General features: G+C 46.7%; 1 protein-coding gene across 1 annotated transcript in view; it reads left to right on the top strand.

Annotated features, from left to right (window-relative positions):
- vwc2 (von Willebrand factor C domain containing 2) overlaps nucleotides 1-13,979 on the top strand; it is a 76,380-nt gene extending 62,401 nt beyond the window's left edge. The window contains exon 3 of the mRNA XM_085989356.1: nucleotides 13,761-13,979. Coding sequence (XP_085845482.1) covers nucleotides 13,761-13,979 — 219 coding nt within the window. The remainder of the gene's footprint in view (nucleotides 1-13,760) is intronic.
- The last annotated feature ends 248 nt before the right edge of the window (nucleotides 13,980-14,227 follow it).

The following is a 14,227-nucleotide window of genomic DNA, read 5'->3' as shown; positions in this document are numbered from 1 at the left end:
TGCTCCAGGTTGGCGAGGTGATCACTGTCATTTTCGCCCGTGACCAGGATGTCATCCAAATAACACTGGAATCCCTTGCGGGACTTGATCCATTGCCCTTTGCCAAATAGCCGGAGCTGATGCTACCCTGAACACCAGCCGGTTGTATTGGTAGAGACCTTTATGAGTGTTGATTGTGAGGTACTGTTTCGAGGCTTCTTCTACCTCCATTTGCAGGTACGCCTGGGCCAGATCAATCTTAATGAAGCGTTTCCCTCCAGATAGCGAGGCGAAAATATCTTCAATCCGCGGAAGTGGATATTGTACAGTGTGAAGGACTGGGTTCACTGTCACCTTAAAGTCCCCACAGATGCGAACCTTCTTTGGTTCCCCAGGCGTATTACTCAACGACCTCTTCATTACAAGAATGATGGGTGTAGCCCACTCGCTCCAGTCCACTTTGGACAGTACTCCTGAACGTTCCAAACCTTCCAGCTCTGCTTCGACGGCTGGGCGGATCGCATAAGGTACCGGTCTGGCCTTAAAAAACTTTGGGCTTGCATTTTCCTCTATTTTGATCATCGCTGTTATGCCTTTTAGTGTTCTGAGTCCCTCCTGAAACACTTCTTGTGCGTCAGTTAGCATTTTTGACAGTCGTCCAGGTGTGACGTCGTCATCCTTTTTGGCATCTACAGTCAGTGCTTGTATGGAATGCCAATTGTATGGATCCATTCACGTCCTAGTAGTGGTGGTCCTCCATCTGGCAATACATATAGGTCAATTTTTGGTGTTTTCTTGCCGTTATATATAACGTTCACCCTTATTTTTCCTTTGGTGTAGACTTTTTGCCCCGTGTACGTCTTCAAGACAATCTCTCTAACTCTCAAGGGTATATGTGAGAATAGCCGCTTGTAGTCCCTTCGGTTTATAACTGTTAGGGCTGATCCTGTGTCCAATTCCATTTTCACTTGGACTCTGGCTATCTTGAGCGTGACCCAGATCGTTTGGTGATCCTCCGTTTTGATCACATTATGTAGTTTCAGACAACCCAGCTCCTTGCTTCCAGAGTCTGTATCACTTTTCTGTTCATCTGCACTACTCTCCGTCACCTTATGTACCTTCTTGTACTTCTCCTGTGGGGATTTCTTGCTGCTGGCTTTCTTTTCCGACCTGCAGACTCTTGCTATGTGTCCTACTTTTCCACACTGTCTGCACACTTGGTCCTTGAACCAACAATCCTTATGGTCGTGCGTTGTTCTGCCGCAGCGATAGCACTTCACTGTTCCGTATGACATTTCATTTGTGCCATATTCTTGCGGTCTCCGTTGTATCTCTGCCGCGCCCCGTGCTGCTGCTTCGTGTGATACTGTCATGCTGAAAGCCTTGTCCAGCGTAAGATCCTTTTCTGATAGAAGCCATTTCTGGGTTCCTTCACTTTGAAGCCCACACACAAACTTGTCCCTTAAAGTATCTGCTAGTCCCGGTCCAAACTGGCAGTGTTTTGATAGCTTGCGCAGTTCCGTTAAAAACTCAGCATTACTTTCATCTTTATGCTGGTTCCTTTTGTGAAACTTAAATCTTTCCGCTATCAACAGCGGTGTGGGGTCTAAGTGGTCCTGTAGGATTGACACTATGTTTTCAAAATCCTTTTCCACTGGCTTCTCTGGGGTTACTAGGTTTTGCAGTAAGCCATACATTTTTGCACCCATTGAATTCAACAATACCAGCGCTTTCCTGTCATCTGGCACTTCATTCGCCTTGCAGTACACTTCTATGCGTTCGACATATGTCGTCCAATCTTTGACTTCATTGTCGAACGCTGTGACATTGCCACTCTTCGGCATCCCTGGGTGCGGTTAGACTGGCTAAAAATGGCGTCTCCTGCGCTCTCCCTTCTTCTCCGCTGCGGCTCAAAATGGCGTCTCCCGCGCTCTCCCTTCTTCTCCGCTGCGGCTCAAAATGGCGTCTCCCGCACTTTCCTTTCTTCCCCGCTGATGCTGCTCGCCCCCTGAACACTGCCTCTCTCTCTCGTTGACGCCGCTCGGTCCTGAACAGCGGCTGCGCCCTGTGTGCTCTACCCTCTCTCTTCTCGCGTCGACGCCACTCGGTCCTGAACAGCGGCTGCGCCCTGTGCGCTCTACCCTCTCTCTGCTCCCGTCGACGCTGCTCGGCCTTTTCCTGTGCCATCGGTTGGCTCTAGCCGCCGCTGTGCGGGAAGGGTCTGCGCCGTACCTGTTGCAAGCCCGTTTCGCTGGAGTCTCCGTTGGATGGTCGACGCCCGTGCTTCTGGAATCGGCCTTCTTCTGCAGAGTTGCAGGTAGGTTCGAATCTGCTCATCGCTATTGTTAAATCCGTGTATCTTGATGTTGTGTGTCCTTCAATAACTAGACAAGAGACTGCAGAGAGACTGCAGAGAACAATCAACAGGTGTTTACTGGATGAGGGTTACTCTAAAACTAACTGTACAGATCCCTACTCAGGGTTATATACAGGTGTGGTCACTGCCGGTACTACAGTATACAGGAGCTGTAAAAAGTAGTTCTCCCCTTTAAAGGTACATACACTACAGTTCCGTTCTTATCTATCTAATTGTAGCCAGAAAATTACCTGCAACGGCTTCTCTTGCCACTTCTGCATCATTACCTCTGGTGTCCCCCAAGGATCTATCCTTGGCCCCCTCCTATTTCTCATCTATATGCTGCCCCTTGGCGACATCATCCAAAAACACAGCGTCAGTTTCCACATGTAAGCTGACGACACTCAGCTCTACCTCACTATCTCTTCTCTCGACCCCTCCATGGTGTCTAAATTGTCAGACTGCTTGTCCGACATACAGTTCTGGATGAGCAGAAATTTTCTCCAATTAAATATTGGGAAGACTGAAGTCATTGTCTTCGGGCCCCACCACAAACTCTGTTCCCTAGCCACTGACTCCATCCCGCTCCCTACCAATGTCTGAGGGTCTGAGGCTGAACCACACTGTTCGCAACCTTAGTGTCATATTTGACCCTGAAATGAGCTTCCTGTAATGTATATACCTTTAAGGGGGGAACTATCTTTTACAGCTCATGTATACTGCAGTATTGGCAGTGACCACACCTGTATATAGTACTGAGTAGTAATCTGTACAGATCAGTTCCAGTGTGAGCCACGTTGAGCAAACACCTGTTGTACCGTTCTCCTGCAGTCTGTGTCTTATTATACACAGACACAACATTGGCGACAAGGCAAGTTCGAACCTACCTGCAACTCTGCATCACCTCCCGGGGATTCATTCCTGCAGATCAGTGGATTGGAGGTCAAGGCCAGAGACTTGGTGTCGACAACAGGCAACCGCCCAGTCATCCAGCAGAGACTCGAGAATTGCGGGGGAGGCTGTCGAGAGCCAGGCTTGGCTTTCCAGTCGAGGTGGTCCAGCGAAACGGGCTGGCAACAGGTAGTGCGCAGACCCTTCCCGGACAGCGGCGGGCTAGAGCCCGACCGAGCGGCACAGCAAAGGGCCAAGCAGCGTCGACGGGGGAGAGAGAGAGAGGGCAGAGCGCACAGGGCGCAGCCAGTGTTCAGGGGCCGAGCAGCGTCGAAGAGAGGGAGAGAGAGACGCGCAGAAACCCACGAGGCACTGCCATTGCCACAAGGACCACCGAGAGCGGCGTTGGCAGCAGCGGGGGAGGAAGGAAAGCGCGGGAGACGCCATTTTAAGCCATTGGGAGATGCCATTTTAAACCACACCCAAAATGCCGAAGAGTGGCAGTATCACCGCATTTGACGATGAAGTCGAAGATTGGAGTACATATGTCGAACGAATAGAGGTATACTGCAAGGCAAATGAGGTGTCAGATGACAAGAAAGCGTCGGTATTGTTAAATTTAATGGGTGCAAAGACGTATGGTTTATTACGAAATCTAGTAACCCCAACGAAGCCAATGGAAAAGAGTTTTGAAGACATAGTAACAATACTACAGGAACATTTAAACCCCACACTGCTGCTGATAGCAGAAAGATTCAAGTTTCACAAACGGAACCAGCATAAGGATGAAAGCAATGCTGATTATTTAACAGAACTGCGCAAACTATCGAAACACTGCCAGTTTGGAGCGGGACTGGCAGATACCTTAAGGGACAAGTTTGTGTGTGGGCTTCAAAGTGAAGGAACCCAGAAACGGCTTTTATCTGAAAAGGACCTTACGCTGGAAAAGGCTTTCAGCATTGTGGTATCATATGAAGCAGCAGCACGGGGCGCTGCAGAGATACAACAGAGACCGCAAGAATATGGCACAAACGAAATGTCATATGGAACAGAGAAGTGCTATTGCTGCGGCAGAACAACACACGACCAGAATGATTGCTGGTTCAAAGACAAAGTGTGCAGACAGTGTGGAAAAGTAGGACACATAGCACGAGTCTGCAGGTCGGGAAAGAAAACCAGCAATAAGAAACCTACCAAAGAAAAGTACAAGAAGGTACATAAGATGACAGAGAATAGTTCAGACGAACAAAAGAGTGATAACGACTCCGAAAGCAGGGAACTGAGTTGTCTGAAACTACATAATGTGATCACAACAGAGGATCACCGAACCATTTGGGTCACTCTCAAGATAGCAGGAGTCCAGGTAAAGATGGAATTGGACACAGGATCAGCCCTAACAGTCATAAACCGACGGGACTACGAGCGGCTATTCTCACACATACCCTTGAGAGACACAAAAATTATTTTGAAGACGTACACGGGGCAAAAAGTCTACCCCAAAGGAAAAATAAGGGTGACCGTTATATATAACGGTAAGGAAACACCAAAACTAGACCTGTATGTATTGCAAGATGGCGGACCACCATTACCAGGACGTGAATGGATCCGGAAAATACAACTGGATTGGCATTCCATACAGGCACTGACTGTAGCTGACAAAAAGGATGATGAGGTCACACCTGGGCGATTGTCAAAGATCCTAACTGACGCGAAAGAAGTGTTCCAGCAAGGACTCGGAACACTAAAAGGCATGACAGCGACGATTAAAATTGAAGAAAACGCAAGCCCAAAATTTTTTAAAGCCATACAGTACCTTATGCGAGCCGCCCAGCCGTCGAAGCAGAGCTGGAGAGTCTGGAACGTTCAGATGTACTGTCCAAGGTAGACTGGAGCGAGTGGGCTACACCCATCGTCCCTGTGATGAAAAAGTCGTTGAGCAGTAAGCCTGGGGAACCAAGGAAGGTTCGCATCTGTGGGGACTTTAAGGTAACAGTGAACCCGGTCCTTCACACCGTACAATATCCACTTCCGCGGATTGAAGATATTTTCGCCTCGCTATCTGGAGGGAAACACTTCACTAAGATTGATCTGGTCCAGGCGTATCTGCAAATGGAGGTAGAAGAAGCATCAAAAAAACACCTCACAATCAACACCCATAAAGGTCTCTACCAATACAACCGGCTGGTATTCGGGGTAGCATCAGCTCCGGCTATTTGGCAGAGGGCAATGGAACAAGTCCTGCAAGGGATCCCGGGGACCCAGTGTTATTTGGACGACATCCTGGTCACGGGCGAAAATGACAGTGATCACCTTGCCAACGTGGAGCAGGTGCTCACTAGATTGCAGGAATATGGGCTCCGAGCTAACCGCCCCAAATGCAAGTTTTTTAGAAAACAGATCTCGTATTGTGGCCACGTTATCGATAAAGAGGGGTTACATAAGTCCCCAGAGAAGATTGAGACAGTAGTCAAGGCTCCAGCACCGGAAAATGTGTCACAACTGAGGTCGTTCCTCGGGCTGGTAAACTACTACCATAAGTTCTTGCCAAATTTGTCTACCGTACTACACCCACTGAACACCCTACTGCAAACTGGGGTGCCATGGAAGTGGAGTGTCAAATGTAGACGAGCTTTCCAGAAGAGCAAAACACTAATCACATCGAAAGAGGTATTGGCACATTACAACCCAGCATTACCAATTCAGTTGGCATGTGATGCGTCACCCTACGGCATTGGAGCGGTGCTGTCGCACAAATTCTCGGACGGCTCAGAGAGGCCAATAGCCTTTGCGTCACGATCACTAACCTCAGCCGAGCGTAACTACGCCCAGATTGACAGGGAGGCCCTCAGCCTTGTGTGGGGAGTGAAAAAGTTCAATCACTATCTGCACGGGCAGAAATTCACCTTGCTGACTGATCACCAGCCTCTTATCTCCATTTTTAATCCAGAGAAGGGCGTTCCGGTGATGACTGCGCAACGACTACAAAGCTGGTCACTTTTCCTAGGGGCGCACCACTATGAGATTGAATATAAGGGCACGAAACAGCATGGAAATGCTGATGGGCTATCACGCCTGCCACTGCCTACTGCGGAGGAAGCACCAGCAGTGGATCCTGTCGAAATATTCCATTCGACTATAGTTGAATACCTACCGGTAACTAACGCTTGTATCGAAAAGGAAACCCGAAATGACCCGACACTGTCTCGGGTATATGATTTGACGGTGAAGGGATGGCCAGCACATGGCGACTCACTGTTGCCAGCATTCTCAACAAGGAGAGAACAGCTGTCAGTGTGCCGGGGGACCTTGATGTGTGGATCCCGAGTGGGAATTCCACCCAAGTTAAGGGATAGAGTGCTCAATGAGCTTCATGAGGGTCATCTGGGAGGGGTAAAAATGAAAAGCCTAGCCAGGGCTTATGTGTGGTGGCCGGGAATCGATAAACAAATCGAGGACATGACCAAGAGCTGCTCAGGATGCCAGAAAGTCCAAAATGCACCACCACAGGCCCCTCTACACCCATGGGAGTGGCCCTCATCTCCATGGCAATGGGTGCATATTGATTTTGCTGGTCCATTCATGGACTCAATGTTTTTAATAGCCGTGGATGCGCACTCAAAATGGCCTGAGGTCATCAAAATGTCCTCCACCACCACGGAGAAAACTGTTGCAGTCCTACGGACCATTTTTGCCAAGAATGGCTTGCCAGAACAGATTTGCTCCGACAACGGACCACAGTTTGTGCCCGAAGAGTTCCGGAGGTTCTTGAAAAAGAATGGGGTAAGGCATTACACATCCGCCCCATATCATCCAGCCACAAATGGATTGGCTGAGAGGTTCGTACAAACCTTTAAGAAGGCAATAAAGGCTATGTACAATGACAACATTCCACTGCAGCACAAGGTGGACAATATCCTGTTCGCCTACCGGAATGCAACACATGCAGTCACCAACCAGGCCCCAGCCATGATGTTTCTTAACCGAAGGTTAAGATCTCGCCTGGATTTGCTCAGACCAAACGTATGAAGAGATGTTGAGAGTAAGCAATTCTAGCACATCCATGAGAAGCCAACAAGGAGCTTCAATGTAGGGCAACCAGTCTTGGCCCGCGACTACCGAACAGAAAAATGGCAGCCAGGAACGATATGCACATGGCAGGGCCCACTAATGTACACAGTGGACGTTGGGGAGAGCATCGTAAGACGCCATGCTGACCAGATGCTAGAGTCACAGGAACAAGTCAACCCCATGCCTCGCCCATACGTACCTGGTGATGAACCCGACGTACAGGTCGCATCTACCCCAGAAACAGTAGCATCGGAAGCTGATGAACCAACCGACGACAGGGGGCCAGAATCGCCTCCGCACCAAGAGCAAGACACTCGGGAAAGGCGCTATCCAGAAAGGATCAGGAAGCCTCCCCAAAGACTGAATATATAAATAGACTATTTTCAGCTAATGTTGCATGTTAAAAGTGTTAATTGTAATTAGTTTGATATTTAATTGTTAAATGAGTGTTATGGTACTGTTAATCTAAAAGGGGAGGAATTGTAATGTATATACTTTTAAGGGGGGAACTATCTTTTACAGCTCATGTATACTGCAGTACCGGCAGTGACCACACCTGTATATATTACTGAGTAGTAATCTGTACAGATCAGTTCCAGCGTGAGCCACGTTGAGTAAACACCTGTTGTACCGTTCTCCTTCAGTCTGTGTCTTATTATACACAGACACAACACTTCCGACCACATATCCACAGCATAACTAAGATCACCTATTACAACCTCTGTAACATCGCCCGTCTCCACCTCTGCCTCAGCTCATCCGCTGCTGAAACCCTCATCCATGCCTTTGTTATCTCTAGACTTGACTATTCCAACGCACTCCTGGCTGGCCTCCCACATTCTACCCTACGTAAACTTGAGGTCATCCAAAACTCAGCTGCCCGTGGCCCAACTCGCACCAAGTCTCATTCACCCATCACCTCTGTGTTCACTGACCTACATTGGCTCCCAGTTAAGCAACGCCTTGATTTCAAAATTCTCATCCTTATTTTCCAGACCCCTCCATGGCCTCACCTCTCCCTATCTCTGTAAACTCCTTCAGCCCCACAATTCCCTGAGATATCCATGCTCCTCAAATTCTGCCCTCTTGAGCATCCCTGATTATAATCGCTCAACCATTGGTGGCTGTGTCTTCTGTTGCCTAGGCCCTAAGCTCTGGAACTCCCTCCCTAAACCTCTTTGCCTCTCGAACACTCTTTCCTCCTTTAAGACGCTCCTTAAAACCTACCTCTTTAACCAAGCTTTTGGTCACCTGCCCTAGTTTCTTATATGGCTCGGTGTCAATTTTTTGTTTTATAACACTCCTGTGATGTGCCTTGGGACATTTTACTACTTTAAAGGCACTATATAAATACAAGTTGTTGTTGTTGTTGCCCTTCTTCTGAAAACTTCATCAATGCTTTTGTTACGTCCAGACTCCGCTATTTCAATATTCTCTTGGCTGGCCTCTCATCCTACATAAGCCTTAGCTCATTGAAAACTCTGCTGCCTATATCTTGCTCTAAGTCCCAGTCACCCATCGCATCTGTTCTTACTGAGCTACATTGGCTCCCGGTCCCCAAATGCTTCAAATTTAAGATTCGCATCTTCATACATAAATCCCTCTAGCCTTGTTCTGTTCCATCTCTATAACCTCCTCCAGTGCTACAACCTTCCCCCAGTCATGCTACTGATAGGTTAATGTCCCAAACTATAGCCAGGTATTCCCTCGGAGCTTCTCTCACTCCACTGTTGTAACTTTACCAGAGGCCTGGAAATGGGATTTCCATCGCACTTCTGGCGAAGTTACGTCGGCAATGCGGCAGCAGCTGCGAGGAAATATTCTGGCCCATCTTATTCCCAGGAGAAGTGACAGAACTGGCACTCAGCAAACATTGCTGAGGAAATTAAGTTTTCCCAAGAGAAGATACAATTCCTCGTAAATGAAATGAAATAAAACAAAGCCAAGCAATGTAAAGCTTTCGGGCCAAAGAACAGCTTTGAACATTAGAGCATTAGTACATGGAACCATTGCATAGGGTTGGATGTGGGTGTAAGTGTTGGTCTGAGCTATGTAAAGCAGGACGGCACCAAGTAGAGGCTGTGATGTCCCGCTGCAGGGGGAAAGGGAGATGAAAGGGAAGAGTCACATCTTGGCAGTTCCTGGCACCTACTGCAATGCAACAATAGGAGTCTGTACCCAGGGCATTTCCTGTCATGGAATCCCAGACAGAGTGAAATGGGGATAATTTACAGAGAGAAAAATCTACAAAAGTATTATTTTTTTAAACATTTAAATATAATATAACCATTAAAATAAGGACATTTAGGATAGGGTGCAGTAACGTGCTGCCCAAGCTCATAGTGTTGTGGGACATATGTTCACCCCTCCCCCATCTAAGACCCACTAAACTTTCTATCTCCGGTGTTGTGGCAGTACTATGTAGAGGTCAGGTGCCTCCCTATGTTAGGAAGGGGAAGAAATTAATAATAGTCATCTCTGGCCTGATCTTTCCCACCTCCTGATGACTGCCTGCAAATGGCATTGCTGGAATAGGTTTCTCTTTCGTGACTGTAGATATCTTGTGACCTTAGGCAACTGCAACATTGTGGAAAATAATAAAGCGATTAATAATAATGGAGGGAAAGAAAATTGGAAAAGTACAGCCGCAATGAGAAAAAAACAGAAAAGCACAACTACAAAGATGGATAAAATTTAAAAAGGCAATAAACAACACAAATGATAAGAGAATCAACAAACTACATGAAGTGGGAGCATGAATAGCAAAAGGAAATAACCATTTTGGGCTGGATTTTCTCTGACAGCAAGGCTGACTGCCACCTCCTTGCCCTGACCATAAATTCCATTCCCCCCACCCCTGCCGGGGCCGCTACTGGCCATCACTTCCCCACTTGCTGCTAGAAACTGCTGGTAGGAAGGTAGGGCCCAGGTTCCAATTTCTCTCCCATCCACCCCTCTTACCACTGCTCCCAGGGATGGGCAGGAGAAGCCTGGATAGAGGGAGAGGGTTTAGTTGCAGCCTTCTCTCCCTCCATTTCTCTATGACCTCTCACTTGTTGAAGGCCACAGTCTCTGCCCAAGCCTTCAGTAAAAAGTTGTCCTCGGGGCTCTTCAGTCCTTTAAGTGGCCTCCCGTAGTAGCAGCCCCACTGCAGCTTTGGCAGAATTTTCCCACCATGCGTTGGTGGGTTCCATTTTGCTGGCAAGGATTCCACCAGGAGCCTACCCTGCATACATAATAACCCCCCCTAATCTAGAAAAGTGGTTCGGAGTCACCGCGGGGTCAGAAGAGGAGAATCCAGGCCTTTGTCTCTTGTACCAGATGGATATTACTTTGATATAGTTGCAATATGCTCTGACTAATTCTCTTTCTTTGGTTTCTGCACAACATTAATGCCACACTTTGGGAGATGCTTTCTTTTTAGGTTCTAGTGCAGCTAATTATCTGCAAGTTGTTTTTGTAATTTGTACACATCAATATTTCTACTGACTGTACATAAAATTGCACAACATTAGGGAGGTTCAATTTATTTGCAGTGTTCCCTTTATTGTACTTTATGGATCTAATTTTACTTGGCTAATTTTGTCTAAATGTTTTAAAATTACAATTTGTTGATACATTTGCAAAAATGGTGGTAGAATGCATGTCATATTTTCAGTGGGAGATTGAGTTCTCAAGGGTAACCATCTTTGACAACTTTGGCGATTTTGTTTTGTACATGTGACAGAACAAGATCAAGATAAGGCATGTCAGTACTAGGAAATCGAACACTTTTCCACTTTTTGACATTCAATTAAAAATCAAGCACTCGCTGCTGTAGAATGTAGAATGACAAGCACCTGAGTAAATTTCACTTTACTCAGACCAAGAGTGTTCCTTAAGCTTAACCTCAGAAGACCACCATCAACTTTTACATTCATTTGATGGTTTCTTTTTTAATTCCCCACCTGAGGTCTCTTGGTGAGATTGACGAACTGAAATTTATTTGTGTTGAATTTTGATTAGTTTTCCATGGTGGACCAATGCTCGTGAGACTGCCCAATATTCTTTCCACATAGAACCCTTCCAGCTGGCCGAATGAGAATACTTTTATCCTATCAGTCTGGACTGGATTTAAGCCACGTACCAAAGGTAGAGGGCAGTGAAAGAACCCAGTCCACTCACGAAGAATGCCAAAAGTAACATCCTCAATTTTTGAGCATCTATATCAAGTCTGGTGCTGTGGTGGGTATGGTAGTAAACTAGTAGCCCAAAGGTTAGGAGCTCAAATCTCACCATTGTAAGTTACGAAAATGAATTCAATAAATTTACTAATTTGTAGCTTGCTCCGGGGAAAACGACCATGGGGGCGAAATTCGGTTATGGCGCGTTTGGGGGCGGTAACCAAATTAGCGCCTCACATTTAGCGCCCAGGGCGGGAGTACTGCCCCGGCCGCTAAATTGGGCTTACCACTCTGGCGAGGCAGCGGAGTGCTATCTCGGGCACTCCACTTCCTCTCGGGGTGGGGCGCAAAGCGCGGTAGTGCCAGACGCGGCTGCTCTGCGTAGCACTAACACGTTTCAGCGCCCCTCCCCTTCTATTAAAGGGGAGGTCCGCTGCGCATTCTACAGGCCATTTGATGGCCTCCACTAGCCCACCAGGTCGGCGTGGTGCCGTGACCGCATCCCGGCACCGAGACGCGGTGCCAGAGGGCGCGATGACAGCTACGGACCACGTCAAGGGCCAACCTGGAGGTCGGCCAAAATAGAAGATGTCGGCGCGGGGCACAGCTTTAATTAGCGCCCCGGCAGCGGTGTGCAGCCTGGCTTGTGACCCGCGAGGCTGTCGCTGACATCACCCATGGCAGCCTCGCAGGGCGCAGCCGCATTTCGGGCATGGGGCGCGAAGGGGCTGCGGCGGGGCGCTAAGGGTTGCTTTGCTCGACGATGATGTCATCCCCGGCAGTGCAGGGGCCCGGGGTGCTAACGGCGGGGGCGCGGCACTATCAGCTAGCGCCTCAGTAGCACCCCACCAAATTTCTCGGCAGGCACTATTAGCACCCCGCCCAGGTGATAACCCCTTTGCGCCCAGTTAGTGCCCACTGGGAGCGCTAACAGCAGGTGCAAAGGAGGTGAATTTTGCCCCCCATGGGAGTTAAAATAGAAATTGACAGAACTACACAGCAGGTCAACCAGCACCTGTGGAAAGAACATACAGGTTTACATTTTTGGATGTAACTCTTCATCAGAACTGTAAAAGTTGTAAAAATCCATGTGGTTCACTCATGTCCTTCAAGGAAGGGAACCTGCCACCTCTACCTGGTCTGCTCTACATGTAACATTAGCTCACACTATATGGTTGACTCTTAATGCCCTTTGAAGTGGCCTAGATAACCACTAAGGTGTAGAAACAATTGGTAAATAGCATAAAGGCCCACCATCACCTTCTCAAGGCAACTAGGGATGGGCAATAATATGGCCTTGCCGGTGTTGTCTACATCCGGTGTTGTCCACATCCTGAGAACAATTAATTTTTAAAAATTCTCAATAATTAAAAAACATAGCATTACCCATTTGACCAAAATTGTGATCTCCAAGTCCAGCTTATCCTGTTCCTTGACTTTATTCACTATCATCTTTACTAATGGTTATTTGGAGTATTTCACTTACACTTAACTATGTAGAGCGACACCGTCTTGAAAGTTAATGTTACCGATCATGTAATACTTACAGTGCAATGTTTATTTTGGCTATAGCTCTCTTTGCTGGAGTTACTCCAAACATACATTTTCCACAGTTGATCGATAGAGATTACCTGCACCTCCAAGGAATTGTGTAGGAAGGTAATTTTTTTTCAAGATCTTAGCTCATGCACCCTGATGCTGAAAAAAATCCAGCAATTATGAGACCATCCTGGGATATTTCAGACAGAACCAGAATGTTGAGGTTGAATGGTCACCCAACCTTGCTCCCACTCTCACTTGCTTCCCGAACTCCCTCCACCTGAACAGTGTGATGCTCGAAGTAAACTGGACGTGTTGCTTCGATCATATGATATTTCCATGAAATATTTTTCACATTTGTTGCAGATGGTATGATCACATTCTGATTATGAGAACTATTTTCCTTTGAAAAGTCTTTTAAAAATATTGTTAACATTCTAAACATATCAGAGAAAATAGAGTAATTAGCACTCTCCCTGCCTCCAGCTACAGTGTAACCAATCTGGAAAAGAATATTGTACAACATACCTACCTTGTTCTTAGCTTTTTACCTAATTCTTTGTCATTCAAATTTAGCGTGTGATACAAACAGAATGCACAATGCAGAGCTATGACATTAGGAAGCTTTAAGGTCAGTCTACTCACTTATATGGGATATAAATCCTATCCCACAGATCTTCATAAAGTGTTCTCTATGTCCAGTACTGTAACTCCTATAAAGTAAGCCTAGTTCTGTCACTGTTCAAATGCTGTTTCCATTTTAGGTTTCTCCCTGCGAGAAATGCCGCTGTGAGCCCAATGGGGAAGTGCACTGTTCCGTAGCAGAATGTGCTCAGGTTGAATGTGTGGATCCAGTATACGAACCAGATCAGTGCTGCCCTATCTGCAAAGATGGTATGTGCTTTCCAAAAATAACCCACACTATTTTCATTTTTTCTAAACTGTGCATAACTAGCAATTTAAACATCAAATATTGTCTATAAACTAATTGTAAATGAGGAATTTATTTGCTAATGATTGATTATTATATCTTATAGTACATATTTTGTCATCATGTGGTAATATTACTCATTTATTATGATTCAGGCTCTCTCACAACACTTTCTTCACATTCACATCAAAAGATAGCTTTTTTAGGAATACCCTGATCTCTCATGATCCAAAATTTATAATGGCATGCATGGATTAAATGGGTTAGCATGCCACAGGATTAATTATGACCCTTTTACCG

The sequence above is a fragment of the Somniosus microcephalus genome, chromosome 5 (genome assembly GCF_052327205.1).
Source record: "Somniosus microcephalus isolate GS21.2 chromosome 5, FLI_Smic_1.0, whole genome shotgun sequence".
Classification (NCBI taxonomy): Eukaryota; Metazoa; Chordata; class Chondrichthyes; order Squaliformes; family Somniosidae; genus Somniosus; species Somniosus microcephalus.
Note: the sequence above shows the minus strand (reverse complement) of the source record. Positions and strands in the feature narration are given on the sequence as shown.